This window comes from Squalius cephalus, assembly GCF_949319135.1.
Source record: "Squalius cephalus genome assembly, chromosome: 19".
NCBI lineage: Eukaryota > Metazoa > Chordata > Actinopteri > Cypriniformes > Leuciscidae > Squalius > Squalius cephalus.
This window is the reverse complement of record NC_137140.1, coordinates 1,326,783-1,346,663: the sequence shown is the minus strand read 5'-3', so window position 1 is coordinate 1,346,663 and position 19,881 is coordinate 1,326,783. Positions and strand designations below refer to the sequence as shown.

At 38.7% G+C, this 19,881-nt stretch overlaps 1 protein-coding gene across 1 annotated transcript; it reads right to left on the bottom strand.

The window, feature by feature from the left end:
• Positions 1-2,970: 2,970 nt before the first annotated feature.
• LOC307147304 (uncharacterized protein) lies at positions 2,971-18,943 on the bottom strand. Its single transcript, XM_079851973.1, has 6 exons — positions 18,763-18,943; positions 12,782-16,266; positions 11,671-11,764; positions 8,448-8,497; positions 8,020-8,078; positions 2,971-4,321 (listed from the first exon to the last, which is right to left on the bottom strand). The coding sequence occupies exons 2-5, from the start codon at positions 16,259-16,261 to the stop codon at positions 8,034-8,036; spliced, it is 3,669 nt and encodes a 1,222-aa protein (XP_079708099.1). The 5' UTR covers positions 16,262-16,266; positions 18,763-18,943; the 3' UTR covers positions 2,971-4,321; positions 8,020-8,033.
• Between the last annotated feature and the right edge of the window lie 938 nt (positions 18,944-19,881).

The following is a 19,881-nucleotide window of genomic DNA, read 5'->3' as shown; positions in this document are numbered from 1 at the left end:
CTCAGAACGTTCTCTCAAAGCTACGAAAAAACATTCTTCCGGTAACATTAATAGAACGTTTGTTTAGCGTTATTTAATTAAATTAAATTCACAATACACATCGTTTCAAAGCAGCTTTACAGAAAATGCATGAGTCCACATTACAATTTATAGTGATCTGATATCAGAGGGAACTGTATAAGTTATGTATTTCAGAAATGTACAAATACAAAATCACAGTTAGCGAAAAATGTATTAATTTAAACAATGTAATAATTTAATGCAGAAACAATGAGCTCATTGAAGTAATGAATACTTGTTTGTTAACAAATGATTATGACATTTAGAAAATATAGCATTGGTGCATGTTGACTCTGTGGCCAGTTGCATTAGACTAGTTGTAGTCGACTAGAGTTAGTCATTCATTGTTTTCTTCAAGACTTTTTAAACTCAATTACATAAATAGGTATTTATTGAATTGGAAAAGTTGAACTTGCCGTGTAACTGCTTAAACATCTGACCGCTCGTTGGTCAAACCCAGACGGCGACACAGATCCGGTACATGCGGAGTCCCAGATGTGGGCCGGATCTGGGCCGACACTATATTGCTGTCTGGGAACACGGTGATTTAAGATTATGCGTCAGGAGTGTGTGTTTCCCACAGCGCTGTAACTCGCTGCTTCTAGTCCAGTCATTTTAAGCCAAAATGGGGGTCAACCTTGAACAAATTGCAACAGAAGCAAACTCACCTGATTTTGTATTCTCATTATGTCCTGAGTAAGGAAAAAAAAAAGCCCAGAAGAATCCCTATAGGGGAAAGATTAGAAAAAGACTCAAATATAGCCATATTCATCATACGCCTATTCATTATTTTTCTCACGTGAATAGGGTAAAATTTTTAACCTTTAGATATTACCATGAAAATTAGTGAGTTTATTACTTACATCAAGACAAACAAAAAAATGTATTACAAGTTTTTTGAAATTGTTTGTTAACATCTATCTAATTACGTATGTGCTAATTTGCATAAATACCACAACAGATCTAAACATTGGGTATAGCCGGGAGAAAATGTCTTGTTGAATCTTGTTGACACATAACAGTACTGTAAAATACTTAATGTTAAGGTCTGAATGGAACCAATTTAGGCTACCCATGAGCATTAATACATAGAGGCAGGAAGAAGTACTTTAGAAACCAGCCTTTATTAATTATTATTGCAGAGATGGGGTTTGGGGCTGGGTCTGTGGGACTGTTTCTGGGGATTCACTTTGAATTCAATTGTCTTGATGTAAGTAATCAACTCAGTAATTTTCATGGTGATATCTAAAGGTTAAAAATGTTTCCCTATTCACGTAAGAAAAAGAAGTAATAGGCGTATGAATAGGCTATATTTGGGTCTTTTTCTAAACTTTCCCCTAATGGGATTCTTCTGGGATTTTTTTTTCCTTTCTCAGGACATATTGAGGATACAAAATCAGTTGAGCTTGCTTCTGTTGCAATTTGTTCAATCTTTTTTCATAAAATGACTGGACTACTGTAGTTCGATGCATCGTTGATGAAATCCACTAGCTCGTCTCGACTGTTTCCCGAAAGCGTATTATCGCAAATTGGTCGTTCAAACGCGTTGGTTAATGATGTCAGCATGTGTTGGAGTAATAAACTGTTAATGAATCTGTTTCAGATCGAATTAATGCGAGATGTTTTGCTGTAAATGATGAACATGGCATCTGAGGACTATTTCTCATTTTTCTCAGTTATTTTGCTTTATTTCCAGATTCAATCATAGACTCGTTCTTACGCACTAGAGCTCGTTCACACATGCGCACTCTTCAGAAACTACACTTTAAATCTCTTGACGAACTAAAAGACGTAAATGACATTTGTATGTGTTCTAAATTAAAGCCAGATTGCTCTGAATGTCAGCTTGGTTATTTTTGCTCAAGATCAGGATTTATTGAGTCCACATGTCATGCAAACTAGAAACTCTTATTCTAATCACAGGAGATATGTCCTTCACACACACACAACTCTGCGATGCGGTTCGCGAATGTTCGTTGGAACGATGGTTTCGGGAAACACAGACTCGTTGAACTGCTGATAACGATGAAACTTGCGACCATAGTTGGCTAACGATGCTTTTGGGAAACACACCCCTAATAATGTCTGTAAAACCTCAACATCAAAATAATGTTACTTAGAACTTATTTTAGAACGTTCAGACAAACATTCAAAAGGAACGTTCCAATAAAATGTAACATTCCGTAACCAAGAAGAAACGGAATGTTTTGAACGTTCGGAGAACTTTTCATAACTTAATGGGAACGTTAGCAAAACGTTCTTAGACTGTGTTTTGTTAGCTGGGCGAAGTTGTTTTTTTATTGGAATTACTATAGTTTGTCTTTATGTGTTTTATTGGTAACACTTTACAATAAAGTTCACGATTTAATGTATTAACTAACATGAACTAACAATGAGCAATAACTTTGTTACAGTATTTATTAATCTTAATGTTAGTTAATATAAATCCAGCTGTTCTTTCTTTGTTGAACTAATGTTCACAAATACAACCTTTGATTTTAATAACGTATTAGTAAATGTTGAAATTAATACGAACTAAGATTAATAAATGCTGTAGAAGTATTGTTCATTATTAACTAATGTTAACTAATGAACTTTATTTTAGAGTGTTACCGTTTTCTCTTGCGCTACACGTCTGCATGAGCTTTACACATGTATTGTGAGTAAACGCTTAGTCATGTCACTTTGATTTGGTTTCAGCTGTCGGAAACAAACTCTGAAACCCGTCTCAATCCTGTCTTTGCAATACAACTGTCTTCCTGTAAGTTCAGATTTAGTTGGAAATAAATCTCGACTAAAATGTGCACGTGTTTGTTTTTGCTAAAAACATGTGAAAATGCAGGAAAATGATATTATGTATACATGCGATTACCAGTATATGAGCAAATACAAATGAGTGTGAGACCAGTTAGGCAAAATAAAAGAAGCCAGTTTATTACGCTGACCAGCTCGGGTCAGTCAGTTCAAGATAAATACATTTTGGGGAAAGAATGTGGACAACAACACAACAGAACCCTGCTCAACCCTGAGATTAAGATTTAAAACATTTGAGAAACACAAAAAAATGTTTTTTGGTGCATTTGATGTGATGCTTAAACATGACAATTCATTCAAGTTAGAAAAAACAAAAGTTTGGCACAAGCAGACGTCAGTTCGTCAGGCAGAGACTCCAGATTCACCCTAAACTTTGGACAGAAATACTGAAACATATAATCTCTACACTTTAATGCACTGCGTCTCGACATCCCCGTGTCTCTCATTACAAATAAAAGAAGTGCTTTCTGGGTGAAAATCATAAATACACTGATTTGTCTTAGCAAGGCAGCAACAAATTAAGAAACCCACTTTTAATACAAAAAAGAAGTTCAGCATTTCATAAATGTTGAATGGAAATACTTTGCTTATTGTTCAATGTCCAAATGAATGCTTTCTGAAGTCAAAGATGAGCAAAACCAAATGCATGAACTTTCCTACAGGTCATCAAGATAATGTGTCATTACTTATACTCGTTATCCGTTCGTGAGATATGGATTATGTCCAGGAGACGTGTGGAAGTGCACAGAACCAACAACAATATCCACCGCATGTATATTCAGATTTCTGTGGAACACTAATATTCAGCATTTCTTACAAAAAACATGTTTGTGAATCATACAGTTAATGCAGCTGAACATGTGGAGACGCACTCCAAGTGTAAATGTGGCGTCAAACAGGAAGAATTGGTGGATTAAACACCAGAATTTTGGCCTTGAATTCAGAAATTAATAAAATCATCTTCGACAAAAAAAACTTAATTTCCCCAAAAATTGTGTGTTTTTTTTTTTACACAAAGTGCCTTTCAACATCGCTGTCATGAACCCCCTGCTTTCCTCACTTCAGCTTCTGGAAACGTTTTTTTTGTAAAGAACGATTTTCCATGCGACTGAATATATAGTGATGATTATGAAGAGGGATTTACATCCTGACAAGCAGGACATTTAAAATTCAATTCATAAATTAAGACAGAATAAACATTTTAAAAAAAAAGAATTATTATATAACAATAATTTTGCCCCCAGATATAAATATGAAAACCCATGTTGTGAAAAAGCATGTTGAAGATGGCACATGAAAGGCGGTCCGCTGTGGAGGCTCAGTCTCTCGATGTGCCGTTCTCCGAGTCTCGAGTGCCAGTGAGCGATGCGGAGGAGTGCAAGAGAGTCATCAAGGCCTTCGTTTCTGAAGGTCCATCAGGAACACGCGCTGGAGGTCAGAGGTCACTCTATGGGGAGGACGAAGAGGACATTAACACACGCACACGTTTGGATCCGAGCAGAATGAGGGAAGCGTGAGCCACGTTTAGTTTTAGTTTATTTACAGTGCATATTTTTACGTCGGTAGTTTCAGTTTAGATTTAATAGGCTTGGCGCTTATAATAAATCCCACTATAATTCATGTTTGTTTAAAGGAACACTCCACCGTTTTTTGAAATAGGGCTTATTCACCTTGTTTCCTACATTTAGATAGGTGGGCAAATGCATTTTTGTCTCAGTGCATGCGTTGTTTTAGTTTGACAGGGTCGGCGCTAGCTTAGCTTAGCACAATGAATGGAATCCTTTGTTGCCAGCTAGCATGGCCTGAGTAAAGTGATCTAAAAAAAAAACAAAAAAACACCTAATTACTTCTTGTGGCCTGCATATTCACAACGAGTACAAATAGCGATGCAGATTAACACTAGGCAATTTCCTAGGCAGATATTGACTTGGGACTATATTAGGGGGAAGCACAGTAGGGACTATATCTCTGCGCCCAAGTAGCAGTGCTTCGCCTGTGCTTCCCCCAAATATAGTCCCAAGTCAATATCTGCCTAGGAAATTGCCTAGTGTTAATCTGCATCGCTATTTGTACTCGTTGTGAATACGCAGGCCACAAGAAGTAAAAAGGTGTTTTTTGTTTTTTTGTTTTTTTAGATCACTTTTACTCAGGCCATGCTAGCTGGCAACAAAGGATTCCATTAATTGTGCTAAGCTAAGCTAGCGCCGACCCTGTCAAACTAAAACAACGCATGCACTGAGTCAAAAATGCATTTGCCCACCTATCTAAATGTAGGAAACAAGGTGAATAAGCCCTATTTAAAAAAACGGTGGAGTGTTCCTTTAATACTTCTATTTTTCATACCTGTTGTTTTCTGAGTAGCGGGAACACTTTGCAGTAAGTTTTCATTGGTTAACATTAGTAATTACATTAGTTAACTCTTTCTCATGCCAGGGATTTTGATCATTTTCATAAAAGTTTCATTCATGGCCCCCAGAATATTTTGTTGTATGAATATCTGAACATGCAATATGTGGCCCTGGATCACGTCACCAGTCTCGAGTCGCACGGGTGTATCCAACAATACATGTTACGGGTCAAAATTATCCATTTTTCTTTTATGCCAAAAATCATCAGGATATTAAGTAAAGATCATGTTCCTTGAAGATATTTTGTAAATTTTCTACCGTAAATATATAAAACATGTATTTCTGTGAGTGAATGCAGCACAATCGAGAACATAAATGTAGAACTTTAAAGGAGATTTTCTCAATGTTTTGATTTTTTTGCCCCCTCAGATTCCAGATTTACAATAGTCTCTCGGCCAAATATTGTCCTATCATAACAAACCACACATCAATGGAAAGCTTATTTATTCAGTGTTCATATGATGTATATATCTCAATTTAAAAAAATTTACCCTTATGACTGGTTTTGTGGTCCAGGGTCACATATATCAAAAGAAAGAACAGACCCTCTTCTTTTCAACAAATAAACCTGTTTAATTTAAGCTTCACGCACTCTTTTTTTATCAACACTTGAATGTGAGTTTCATTAAAAAGCACCATTTTGAGCAAAAAAAAGCTGAGAAAATCACTGGATCATATTCAGAAAGATGATCAAAACACAGATGCAGTCGATCGAGTCCATCAACACCTCAAAGCTTCAGTCCTGAGTCGACATTTCATTCTGTAACATTCTGCAGTTTTGATTTATGCTGTTTAATGTTGAAGATCGCATTATTTTACATATGCATATAATTACATATGATATCGCTCGTTTCTGCTGCTTCTCCTGTGTTTTGATCAGGAGAGTCTGTACTAGAGCCCTGCGCGGGACTGTTTTCATCATCCCGCTCCCGCCCGCGCCCGCCGAATTTCTGACCATTACCGCCCGCTCCCGCAATATGTATGTCCACTCCCGCCCGCACCCGCAAAACTCTGAGAATTTATTCCCGCACAATAATAGAGATGCATTGATTTTGTGTCTTCTCCCGTCCCGCAGGAAAAAACACATTTGTATTGCTATTATTAAAGAGATTCATGGGGTTGTTTGTTTCGTTTCCCTGGCCGGCATAGCCTACTGGACACATACACACAGGATAATGGAGGAAATCGAGTGTGCTGTTTTTGGATGGTTTTGTTTTCGTTTTTGCTGTTTTTTATTCAGGATACTCTGTCTTGCGCGTGCAATGATGACGTAGTGAATAGTGATGCTTCTCTCTGAACAATCAGCAGTCTGCCGTGTTTTCACGTCACATTTTAGTATCGCCTAAGCTCGCTCAGAACCTCGCCGGAGGTGGTACGAAAAAAAGTACCGGGAAGCAGATACAGTTACAACTTTTACACAGTGGAAAACCAAACAAAGGCGAGGCGAGTCGAGTCGAGCCGAGCCGAGCCAGGCTGGTACTGTGTAGTGGAAAAGCGCCATTATTGACATCTCCATCATGTTGCAAGGCTACCTCCCGATCCCGCATTGTTTTTTTTAGCCGCCCATTCCCGCCCGCAGCAAAGTTCAAACCGCCCGCTCCCGCGAGATTTGCGTTGGGTCCCGCGGGACCCGGCGGGACTCAATCCCAATGCAGCCCTCTAGTCTGTACTCTTTCAGTAGATGTGTAATAGCGCCCCCTACCGTATAACAGCGGAAACACGGAAAGCTGGAAAATTTAGTCAATGGCGAGGAAAGAGTTAAAGTAACACGTGACTTTTTGGGGCTTTATCTTATTCCCCGTATCCCCCAGAGTTAGATAAGTCCACACACACCCTTCTCATCTCCGTGCGTGCCGTAACTCTGTCTGACGCACCCACCGCTAGCCTAGCTTAGCACAAAGACTGGAGGTAAATGGCTCCAGCTAGCATACTGCTCCCAATAAGTGACAAAATAACGCCAACATTTTCCTATTTACATGTTGTGATGTGTATAGTCACAGCGTGTACGAATAACAAGGTCACATGAGACACAGCCATCTTCTAACCGTACACACACTGGGAACTATATTCTCAGAGGGTGAAGCAATTAAACAAATCACAACATGCATGTAGGGTATAGAGGGGTGTGTGTGGACTTATCTAACTCTGGGGGACACGGTGAATACGATCGTGTGTTCCTTTAACAACAAAACACTTCTAAAGCATATTAATTTCAACATTTACTAAAGTTGTATCATTTAATATTATTCAGTGGATCTGAGCTAGTATGAACTAACAATGAACAGCTGTGTTTTTATTAACCGGATTTAACCAAGTAATAAATATTGTAGCGCTCATTATTAGTTAATGCATTACTAAACATCAGCTGACAGGGCCTTTTACTGTAGCGTGTTCCTTGAACACCATTAAATGGATTTGCTGGAGTGAGGAGGACTAAAATACATTTATAGTGTTAATGATGCTTGGAAATGTTTTGTTTAATGATATTTGACATTATTTTTGAATGTAATAATAAAAAGTGACCTTTCCACTGATGTGTCTTTTTTTCATCAACGATGCAGTTTTGACAGAGGAACGATTCGTGTTAAAATATCTATAAATACAGACTATATAAAAGAGAGGGAATCTAACTAAACATAAAAACTCATGCATATTCTTTTGATTTATGTGCATGTAGTGGAAGTGGAAACAGGACATTAAGAGAAGCGTGTTTAAAGAGTGCAGATCGAGCTCAAACCTCTTCCTCCAGTGTCACCTGTTGATCTCACCATACGATGATCCTTTAATGGACTTGTTCTAATCAGAGGAAAACATTACAAAAAGCACAATATTGAGCATCTTCATTTTAAAATACTCAATTAAAAATAAATATACAAGTCTAATACTTAAAGTCCCCCGTGGTGAAAATCCAGCTTTTAATGTTGTTTATATCTCTGAGCTGAGTGAGTGAGTGGAGGCGGGGCTCATTTGCATATTCATAGAATCTTGCATACTAAATGAGGCAAGAGTGTCGAGTTACATTCAAGATATTTGAAAACGTTTAAATGTCGTTTTGGTGATCAAAGCTGAGTTTTAAGGGATAAAATGATTGACTACATTTAAATGGGGACTTTAAATATTTTACATTGTCATCTAGAAAAAGGTAGAAAAAAATTATACATGTACCTTGTGCTTTCTGCATTTCATTGAGAAATTATCCTCATTTAATACACAACCTATAATAAAGACGAGGAAACAGTTAGTCCTGAAGAGAATGAAGTGTACAGCAAAACAAACTAAGAAAAATAAAAACCCTTTAGGAAGTTACCAGCAAATCATCATGAATATCTCTAACGTAAGATTATCTTTCCAAGGTTTACAAGTTTAAATCCAACTCATAACACCTAATATAAAAAAATTAAAATAAACACATAAAACATATACATACACACACACACATATACTTATATGAAGAGTTCAGATGCAAAAGCCTCTAAGTGCCATCTGAAAATTTCTTCTAGAATGATCATTTTTATCAAGCTCGTATATTCAAGTTCAGTAATTTCACCTAAATGGCAATGAAAATTACCTATTAATTGTCATTTAAGTAAAATTACTGAACTTAAATATACGAGCTTGATAAAAATGATCATTCTAGAAGAAATTTTCAGATGGCACTTAGAGGCTTTTGCATCTGAACTCTTCATATATGTATATGTATATGTATACGTGTATATATATATATATATATATATATATATATGTATATATATATATATATATATATATATATATATATATATATGTATATATATATATATATATATATATATATATATATATTACACACACACATATATACACACATATTATAAAAACAAAAACCAGAGAGTATTGATGCTCTGAAATCTCAGTGTTGTTCTGAAGTCAGTAACTGCTAAAACATCAACTGTTGTCTCCACTTTTCATCAAGAAAAGACTCAATTACATCATTTCTTTCATGCACGGGCAGATTCACACGCTTATTTCCCGTGTCTATTTCCATGCATGTCTGAGCACAGGTTTAAACACGTCTGCTAAACACACACACACACACACACACACACACACACACACACACACACACAAAAGCAGCTGTTCACAGGCAGATCGCCATCAAAAGGCCTGTTTCCAAACAATGCAATGCGTTAAATCCTGTTCTCCACGCCTAAGACAAGACGACATCACTGTGACTATATGAACATGCAATACTGTTGATGGAAAAAGACTAAAAAGTAACTTAAAAATAAAAACTTTTCCAAAATACATCTACATTTTCTTCTTCTAAAAGATATTATAGACTGTTTTAACAAGCCTGCGGTTGCCAGATCTTCTCATGAAAGGAACCATTTTCTGCCCAGTGTTTTATTTAATCTTTGCAATCTGGCAACCATGAGAATAAAGCGCTGATGTTGAGATATTCTGCTCAGTCTGTGTTCCTTCACAAGCTGCTTGTGACTAAATCTGCATGAACTGTAATAAATCCAAACATAATCTCGACTATATTGTTTGCGAAATGTGGTTGCGGAGTAAATGCACTTACGTGACCTGTGTGTGACAATACAGTCTTTTTTGCTTTTGTTTTAATAGAATAACAATAATGTAATTTAGAATTCCTATCGGAAATTTTACTGTTTTAGCTTGCTACTAGTTTTTATAATGTAGAGTGTCCATTTATATGATAATATTATAAAAGAGGGAACTAGAGTACAGAAGTAAAATAAACCATGAGGTTTATTAAGTGCGAGTGTAAAAATATATATTTTTTCAACATGACATCAATCATGATCAGTAATCAAGACTACAATTTTGAGAAAATAGTTGCAATTATCAGTTTAACCATTATGCAGCATGACTAATAAAATGTCATTTTTCTTTGATAAAAACTAGATTCAAATTCCCAGACTTTCAGGCCTGGTTTCACAGACAGAGTTTAGATTGAGCCAGGATTAGGATTAAGCTTTGTCTGTGAACCCGAGCATTAGTCAACTAAAACTATCGGTCTAAATGTGAAAAAGTTAAGATGGACATTTTACACAGAACTAAGACTAAAGGCCCTAGGACCACAGCACAACTATTGGCTCATTCGGTGTCAACTCAACCAGAGGACCTGGATACATTTTTTTTTATTTTGATTATAAAAACATAAAAAACTTGAAGAAGAAAGCCAAAATATTACATGTTATGGATGTATATTAACTTGAGTAATCAAAAGGAGGGTCAAAATGACCATTTTCACCTGAGATTTGAATCTGAGATTAAGACAGGCATGCAAACTTGAGGCAAAAAACACTAGAAGTGCTTTTTCCCATTTTTTAACAGTCATCATTTGCATATAATACAACAAATATTGCTAAAGTCAGCAGATTTTACTAAAAGATCTACCAATCTCTGTGTAAAAATAAAATGATGCCGCCGCCGCCATCTTTCTGAAGCCATTTTGGCTTCAAATCTCTGATGAAAATTGTCATTTTGACACTCCTCTACAAAATAGCGGATTACTCAGCCAATATACATTCATAGCATTTAATATTTGGGCTTTCTTCACTATTTATGTTTCTTTCTTCAGAAAAAAAAAGTAACAAAAAATTTGAGCCAGGGAAGTTTCCAAAACTGACCCTAATAACGATAATGACACAGAACCAATGTAGTTGGAATCACTTTCAGAACGATTTTTGAACAATGAATGATAAGAACATTGACAGCCAATCAGAATCTATCCTGCTTTAAAGAGTTTGGCATTTAAAGTGACAGACGACTTTTAATAAACTGAACGATATTGTGTGCTGGAGTGGACGCTAATATAGTTATCGTTTTAGTTATCGGTCTTGGTAAGAAACGTGCCTTAACGCCCCCAGCTTTTAATGTGGTTTATGTGTCTATGTGGTGTTTTTAATATGCTTTAAGACAAACCATGTGTAAGTTCATAAGTCGACAGCATTGCTGAGTATTTTCTCCTTAAAACTGCAGTGAACCAAAGACAGTCTCAAAAACACGCTTTGAAATCGCTGGTGTTTCTGACGTCACAAACTACCTTGTAACCAATCAGATCAACGTGTGATCGTCAACCAGTGGATCTCTGAGCTGACTGAGTGAGTGGAGGCGGGGCTAATTTGCATATTCATAGAACCACGTATACTAAATGAGGCAAGGGTGTCGAGTTACAGTCAAGATATTTTAAGCCATGAAGAATTAATTTTCAAGGGAAAAAACATTTAAATATGCCATTTTGGTGATCAAAGATGAGTTTTAAGGGATAAAATTACAGACTACAGGAGCTTTAACTTTAAGACTAATTAGAAATTAGCAGGCAAAATTAACCCAACAACATGCATGTATTGTGCAACATCGTCCTTGTCGTGTCTCTCACCTGACTGAACCGCACACATGTAGTGATACTTGTTCAGGCAGCCTTTGAAAACGCATCCCAACGTTGCTCCCTGTTTTTGGCACGTCGAACAAACCTGGAGAAACAAACAATTGAGTGTCATTATTGCAGAGCGTTTGATCTTAAAGGGAGAGTTCACCCAAAAATGAAAATTCGCCCATGATTTGTTCACCCTGAAGCCATCCTAGGTGTATATGACATTCTTCTTCAGACGAATACAATCGGAGTTATGTTAAAAAAATATCCTGGCTCTTCCAAGCTTTATAATGGGAGTCAATGGGTATATTTTTTTGGAAGTCAATCAAAGTGCATCTATCGATCATAAAATGCATCTATCCATCATAAAAGTGCATCTATCCATCATAAAAGTGCATCTATCCATCATAAAAGTGCATCTATCGATCATAAAAGTGCATCTGTCCATCATAAAAGTGCATCTATCCATCATAAAGTGCTCCACAGGCTCTGGGGGGTTAATCTTGTCTGCGTCGAAAGCCTTGTGGGCAAGTGTGCCGACATGTAGCGCCGTTGTGCTTCAGGCGACCCGAGTTCGAGTCCCGGCTCGCTTCCAACTAGCTTCCAACAGACGGCTGTTAGCATCGATTTACAGCAAAAGAGTAACCCTTGAACTTGACGTACAACGTAATGACGAACGCGGTTGCCCAGCCCTGTATGTTTGAACCGTGAGAGGCGTCAAAGCTTATGCTACTCCTACATCATACATCGTCAAGAGTTGTATCGTCAAGTCGACTTGCATAGGCTGTCTGCCGGAAGCTAGTTATTTTAGACTATTAAGTTTTAAATATGGATATTTTTCTTACGCGAACGCATCGCTTTTCACTTCAGAAGGCCTTTATTAACCCCCGCAAGAGCCACGTGGAGCACTTTAATCATGAGTAGATGCGATATACCCATTCACTTCCATTATAAAGCTTGGAAGAGCCAGGACATTTTCTAACATAACTCCGATTGTATTCGTCTGAAGAAGAATGTCATATACATCTAGGATGGCTTCAGGGTGAGTAAATCATGGGGTCATTTTCATTTTTGGGTGAACTATCTCTTTAAAGAATCTGTGTATCCGAAATCTTACCGACACTTTCGCCAACCTGACGGCTTTTTCCAGCCCGTAGAGTTTCCCCCGAACCAGAAAGACGCCGGTGGCCCATACGGCACAGTCCTGGTGGAGCCAGTGTTCGTTAGCGTCAAGAGGAACCACAGGAGGGCTAAACCAATCAGTGGCGGAGTCCATCTTAGGTTTCTTCGCTGTTGGACTAGTACACGGCTCGTTCCATCTCGACTCGCGGAAAGAGTTCGTCCAATTGCCTCTGGAAGACGGATCTGAGTCACTATTATCCTCCTCCTCCTCTAAAGGATTGGGAATGACTTTGGAGGCCGATTTGTAGCCTTCAGGGAAATACGGCCCATGCAAGTCTCCAAGGTCGTTCGCGTTCGACGATCCCCTGCAGAGACAACAAACTAGCACGTCGTTCCGCGAGCCGTCCGCGCAAACTCGACCGTACTGCAGTCCCGGATTTGCAGGCATCATTCCCGATACAATCCCCGCAGACGCCGAACGCTTCCCGCGCTTGTTCTCCGGATAGTTCACAACCGTACAGGTGGGAAAGTCCTTGAGATGCATGCGAACATACGGCGAAAAGCTCTCGTCCCGAACCTCCTTCTTCTCTTCCTTGCAGTTCAGACATTTGAGTTTAATCTCGGGTTCCTGCGGTTGGAAAAAGGACGTGTGGTCAACTTTACTTCTGTGTTTCTTTCGTTTCCGTTTGCTAGCGTGAGATTTCTTCGCCGAAGTTGGACGTTTGTTAGCGGTCGTTTCTTTTCGCGGGATTTCAGGGCTACTGATTGTTACGGAATGACAGTTTCTTGTCTTTTTCTTTGCTGATTGGTAAAATGCATCTAGAGTCTTTGCATAAGATGAGGTAGATCTTTCTTGGCATCTCCGTGAGCGTCTGATTTCTGTTGGTTCTTTCTGTAAATGCAATGCCGTCTTTTCTTCGGCATCATCATGCATCCTTTCCAGCAAAGTGGAGGACTTGATTTCCTTGGACTTCCTCGCCTGAGGTTTTATTGCACGTACGCGACTCGATTTGTACCTGGTGGGTTGGATGTTTTGAACTATGGCTCCCATCCTTGTGCCTCTCCGGGCTCTCGGAGGAAGTGTTTTCCTCTCGAACGTCTTCTTGGTGGCGAGCGAAGACAAACCATTGCTTGTTTTGAACACATCCATGTTTGTTTGATCTGCAGATTCACCGTTGATGGACTCGGTTGGTTTGTCGCAGGACAATTCTGTTGTGAGATCAGACTCCTTTTCTTGCTTTTGCTTCCCATCAAGTGCTTCTCCGCTCATCAACACATTCTCCATTTGGTCTGCTGGAGTTGATTCGGGATCAGTCAACAAATTCCCAATTTGCTCTGCTGAAGTTGGTTCGGGATCAGTCAACAAATTCTCCATTTGCTCTGCTGGAGTTGATTCGGGATCAGTCAACAAATTCCCAATTTGCTCTGCTGAAGTTAATTCGGGATCAGTCAACAAATTCCCAATTTGCTCTGCTGGAGTTGATTCGGGATCAGTCAACAAATTCCCAATTTGCTCTGCTGGAGTTAATTCGGGATCAGTCAACAAATTCCCAATTTGCTCTGCTGGAGTTGATTCGGGATCAGTCAACAAATTCCCAATTTGCTCTGCTGAAGTTAATTTGGGATCAGTCAACAAATTCCCAATTTGCTCTGCTGAAGTTAATTCGGGATCAGTCAACAAATTCCCAATTTGCTCTGCTGAAGTTAATTCGGGATCAGTCAACAAATTCCCAATTTGCTCTGCTGAAGTTAATTCGGGATCAGTCAACAAATTCCCAATTTGCTCTGCTGAAGTTAATTCGGGATCAGTCAACAAATTCCCAATTTGCTCTGCTGAAGTTGATTCGGAATCAGTCAACACATTCTCCATTTGCACTCCTGAAGGTGATTCGGGATCAGTCAACAAATTCCGAATTTGCTCTGCTGAAGTTAAATTGGGATCAGTCAACAAATTCTCCATTTGCCTTGTTGAAGGTGATTCGGGATCAGTCAACACATTCTCAATTTGCTCTCCAGAAGTTGATTCGGGATCAGTCAACACATTCTCCATTTGCACTCCTGAAGGTGATTCGGGATCAGTCAACAAATTCCCAATTTGCTCTGCTGAAGTTAATTTGGGATCAGTCAACAAATTCTCCATTTGCCTTGTTGAAGGTGATTCGGGATCAGTCAACACATTCTCAATTTGCTCTCCAGAAGTTGATTCGGGATCAGTCAACACATTCTCCATTTGCCTTGTTGAAGGTGATTCGGGATCAGTCAACACATTCTCCATTTGCTCTCCAGAAGGTGATTCGGGATCAGTCAACACATTCTCCATTTGCTCTCCAGAAGGTGATTCGGGATCAGTCAACACATTCTCCATTTGCTCTCCAGAAGGTGATTCGGGATCAGTCAACACATTCTCCATTTGCTCTCCTGAAGTTGATTCAGGATCAGTCAACACATTCTCCATTTGCCTTGTTGAAGGTGATTCGGGATCAGTCAACACATTCTCCATTTGCTCTCCAGAAGGTGATTCGGGATCAGTCAACACATTCTCCATTTGCTCTCCTGAAGGTGATTCGGGATCAGTCAACACATTCTCCATTTGCTCTCCTGAAGGTGATTCGGGATCAGTCAACACACTCTCCATTTGCTCTCCTGAAGTTGATTCGGGATCTAATGGACCAATGAAATCTTGGTTTAACGACACGGCAAAGCTCGCGGCTCCCGGTTCATTTGGTAAAACGACCGGCTCCTTGGATCTGGAGATGAGAAAGACAAGCTCTGGGTTTGCGTTCGGACACAATCTCTCTGGATCCGTACCGTTGTCCTCCGGGAATCCTCCCTCGAAGGGTCCGACGTTCCACAGGGCATTAGCAGCTCCATTCTGAAGTTCATCTACACTGATGGGAAACCTACACTCGCCGGGATCGGCTTGTAAAGACTTGAGCGTTTCCAAAGCTAGGTTTTCCATATCCGGAGGTTGTTGAAGATAGCAGAACGCTGCTACATTCTCCACAACTTGAGCCGGCGACATGAAGCCGAACGGCTCGCAAGATGCTAATCCGACCGGAACGGAAACTTGCTGGAGACAGTGTTGATCCACCTCCACCGGGAGCGCCGTGTCTCCCACGTCTTTCCCGGGATCATAGGCACGAAGGAACGCCGAAGGAACCCCGTAAACCGGGGAATGTTCTGAGAAGACATGTGACCGGCTCAGATACGATAGCATGACGGTCGTGTTGGAAAACGCATCATCCGGTTGGATCTGCTCTGTGGGAAGTGAATCAGAGCCATTCTCGGGAAGAATCGTCCCATTGCTGGTCCCAGGATTGACGAACCAGCCCGGCGTCTGCACGACACGCAAGGCATCGATGGGATTCGCTTTTAAGAGGCATTCCTCTCTGTTCCGCGTCAGATCGAAGATGTTGGGAAGGACAGACAGATCCTGAGGCTGTAAACCATCGGAGTTGCTGGGAGGCTCTTCCATATCAACTGGGAGAAGAAAAAGGACTGTCAGTTTTATTTAGGGATAGTTAACCCCAAAAATGAAAATTCTGTCATCATTTACTCACCCTCATGTCGTTCCAAATAGGGATGCATGATATAAAAATTGACCGATAACTCTTTATATATGAAAACCGATAACCGATATATTGACTGATAAATCTAAATCCAATTTTTTATATAATTTTTGAGAGTCTGATTACAAAAACAAAATTATGTTCTCATTATAATTTTATGTAGCCGATATGACAATATGTTGCACTGAACTCTATTTTCCTTTTTGAAGTGATTCCAATCATGTTTCAAGCAATTCAATTCAATCAGCTTTAATATATCGGCAAAATGTTCTTATCAGGCCGATAACGATAACATTGATCATATATCGTCCGATACCGATATGGTGGCCGATATATCGTGTATACCTAGTTCCAAACCCAGAAGACTTCTGTTCAATCCATACGAATAGGTTAAGTACGATTGAGCTTCTGTTTACCATACCCGAGTGCTCCGTGTTTATATGTGAAAAAAATCTAAATTAAATCAGTTCATCATATAAAGTGATCAAGTCTCTTCAGAAGACTAGGATTAAACTAGAGATTTGGGTGAATAGATTTTCAATTTCATTTAAAATATCTTCATTTGTGTTCCAAAGATGAGCGAAAGACTTAAGGGTTTGGAACGACATGAGAAAATTATGACAGAATGATCATTTTTGTTGATGATCATCAACTATCTCTTTAAAAACAATGCAATTTCACCAATGTGTTTTACAACAATAAAACGCAAAAACTAAAATAACAAAGTTGATAATAATAATAATAATGAAAATTTGCCTGCGATATATTAAAAGATGGATCTTAAGTACACCCTACTTTTCCTGCATACGCAAAATACTGACATAATATAAACTATTTAAACAAATCTTCACTGCATTACTGTTTATATCGTCATAAACTGTATTGCACTATATAGCAAATCTAAACTACTTGATTGTTCATTTTGTTGCAAAATATAAACTGTATTATCACTCAGCTCTGATCTGCTAAATGCGACTACAAGGCATGAAGATATTAAGTATTTTAAACATAAACATCATTATATATTCTGCTACTTTGTATTGTGAAAAGTGTTATACAAATAAATTTGTCTTGACTTAAAAATAAATATATAAAAGATAATAATAATATTAAAAAACAAAGATCAGTTAGACTCTCCACAGCTGGTGATATGCCGACGAAATAGGTTTTTAATTTGCACTTTGGAAAATTATTAAATAAATGATGTTAATGTTCCCCTAAATTATCAACACACTGCTTAAAATCAGAAGTAAACCACATTACATTTATGCAATCAGTGTTGGTGACGTTTGCACAACAGTGGAAATATTACGCAAGAGTTTTTGTGCATTGAAGAGCATTGCTTAGAAAAGACAAGCAGGCATAATCAAGTAACGTATTGCACTTAACAGAAGTCATACCTATACATTTTAATATATACCACATTACCAAATTATGTTTTACATTTTTTTTTTTACATTATTACTTCATCAGAATGGGAGAAAACCTGCCAATAGCCATGTATGAACACACATGAAAAATAAAAACTATGTGAGTGTGTGTTTGTGTGTGTGTATATATATATATATGCAAAACTTAAAGTAATTATGTCTGAAAGCAAATGAGGAATATTTCCTTTATTTCTCCAGCAAGACTTTAAATATCTTTACTCTTGATAACTTAAACACTGTATTAATTTAAAATAACATTAAATACTTATTTTCTAACATTTGTATTTTATATAGAAATAAATAGTGCATAATTAAGTTGTAAATATGGTCTAGTACCACGAAATCCCCTCAAATTACAAAATAAAGAAAACCTTTTTCTGAAACAAAATACATTTATTTTATTATACTACCAAAAGTTAGATGTATTGTCTTTGACCTGTTTGCTGAATACCAAATATATACCACGGTGAAGTATTACCATAGTACTTTGTCAAGATATTTACACAATATTTCAAAGAATAATGAATTACTTTGTGTACTTCAGGTTAGTGTCTGATACTTCATAATACTCTTTAGTACTCCTGTATCTGATGTAAACCCGTAATCTCACGATGAGGCCTTACAAATGAAGCCCTGCTTTGTTTAATCCACTCACATTTAAGCGCTTTAATGGGTTTATTTAGATGTGGATGTGTTATTGTACTCCGTGTCTCAGTCCTGGCTCACTGCGACTGTGATTCCGTGCCGCTTTTCCGTGTTATGCTAACGTTAGCATAGCATGATGTTAGCATTCGCGCTAACATTTATTCTGGCGACGATAAAAAAACGCGCCCAACAAACGCGTGTCGTAATGAAACCCATTGAAACCTTGATGAATCGATCATAGATTAGACGCTATGAACGCGCTCATAGCCTCGCGTTATAACGCGCCGCGAGCGAAACAAAGAGAGCGCGTGCAGAGACTCACACACACTCACCCGTTTCTTCAGCACAGCGGTGTAAACTCCATCACACTAACACTACACACACTCCTTCAGCTGCAGGACAGAGTGTGTTTGAGTTCGGACTGAATATCGCATGAAACTGGAGCTTCTCATACTTTAGTTGAGGCTGCGCTGCTGTCAGTCATGATGCGCCATTGCGCATGCGCAGCGCTATGGACTGTTGTAGCGAGTCCTGGGAACGTTGAGCTCGATGTGCTTATAATGCGACATAAGGTGTTCATTCAACATGGAAGGCCATTTCCGTCACGTGAGAAAACAAATCATGCATAATTATGAGATGAAATCACAACTATGACATCAAAAGTCGAAATTATGACATACTCGTCATATGTTAAAAAGGACTCTGTCATATTTATGACTTTCTTAGTCATAATTTCTATCTTTTTATCTCAAATATGAATTAGTATTTCATTCTGTCGACTTTTGTCATAATTAAGATTTACAAAAGCATGACTATATGTGATAGATATATTACTCTCTCTCTCTCTCTCTCTCTCTCTCACACACACACACACTCTCTCTCACACACACTCTCTCTCTCTCTCTCTCTCTCTCTCTCACACACACACACACACACACACACACTCACTCTTTCTCTCACACACACACACACTCTCTCACACTCACTCACACACACTCTCTCTCACACACACACTCTCTCTCACACACACTCTCTCTCTCTCTCTCTCTCTCACACACACACACACACTCACTCACACTCTCTCTCTCACACACACACACACTCTCTCTCTCACTCGCTCACACACACACACACTCACTCTTTCTCACACACACTCTCTCTTCTCACTCACTCTCTCTCATTCACTCACACACACTCTCTCTCACATTCACTCACACACACTCTCTCTCACACACACTCTCTCTCATTCACTCACACACACTCTCTCTCTCTCACACACTCTCTCTCATTCACTCACACACACACACTCTCTCTCTCTCACACACACACACTCTCACTCACACACACACTCTCTCTCTCACTCTCACACTCTCTCTCTCTCTCACTCACACACACACACACTCTCTCTCTCTCAATCTTTTGTGAATAATTTCTCAGCCAAAATGGATTAA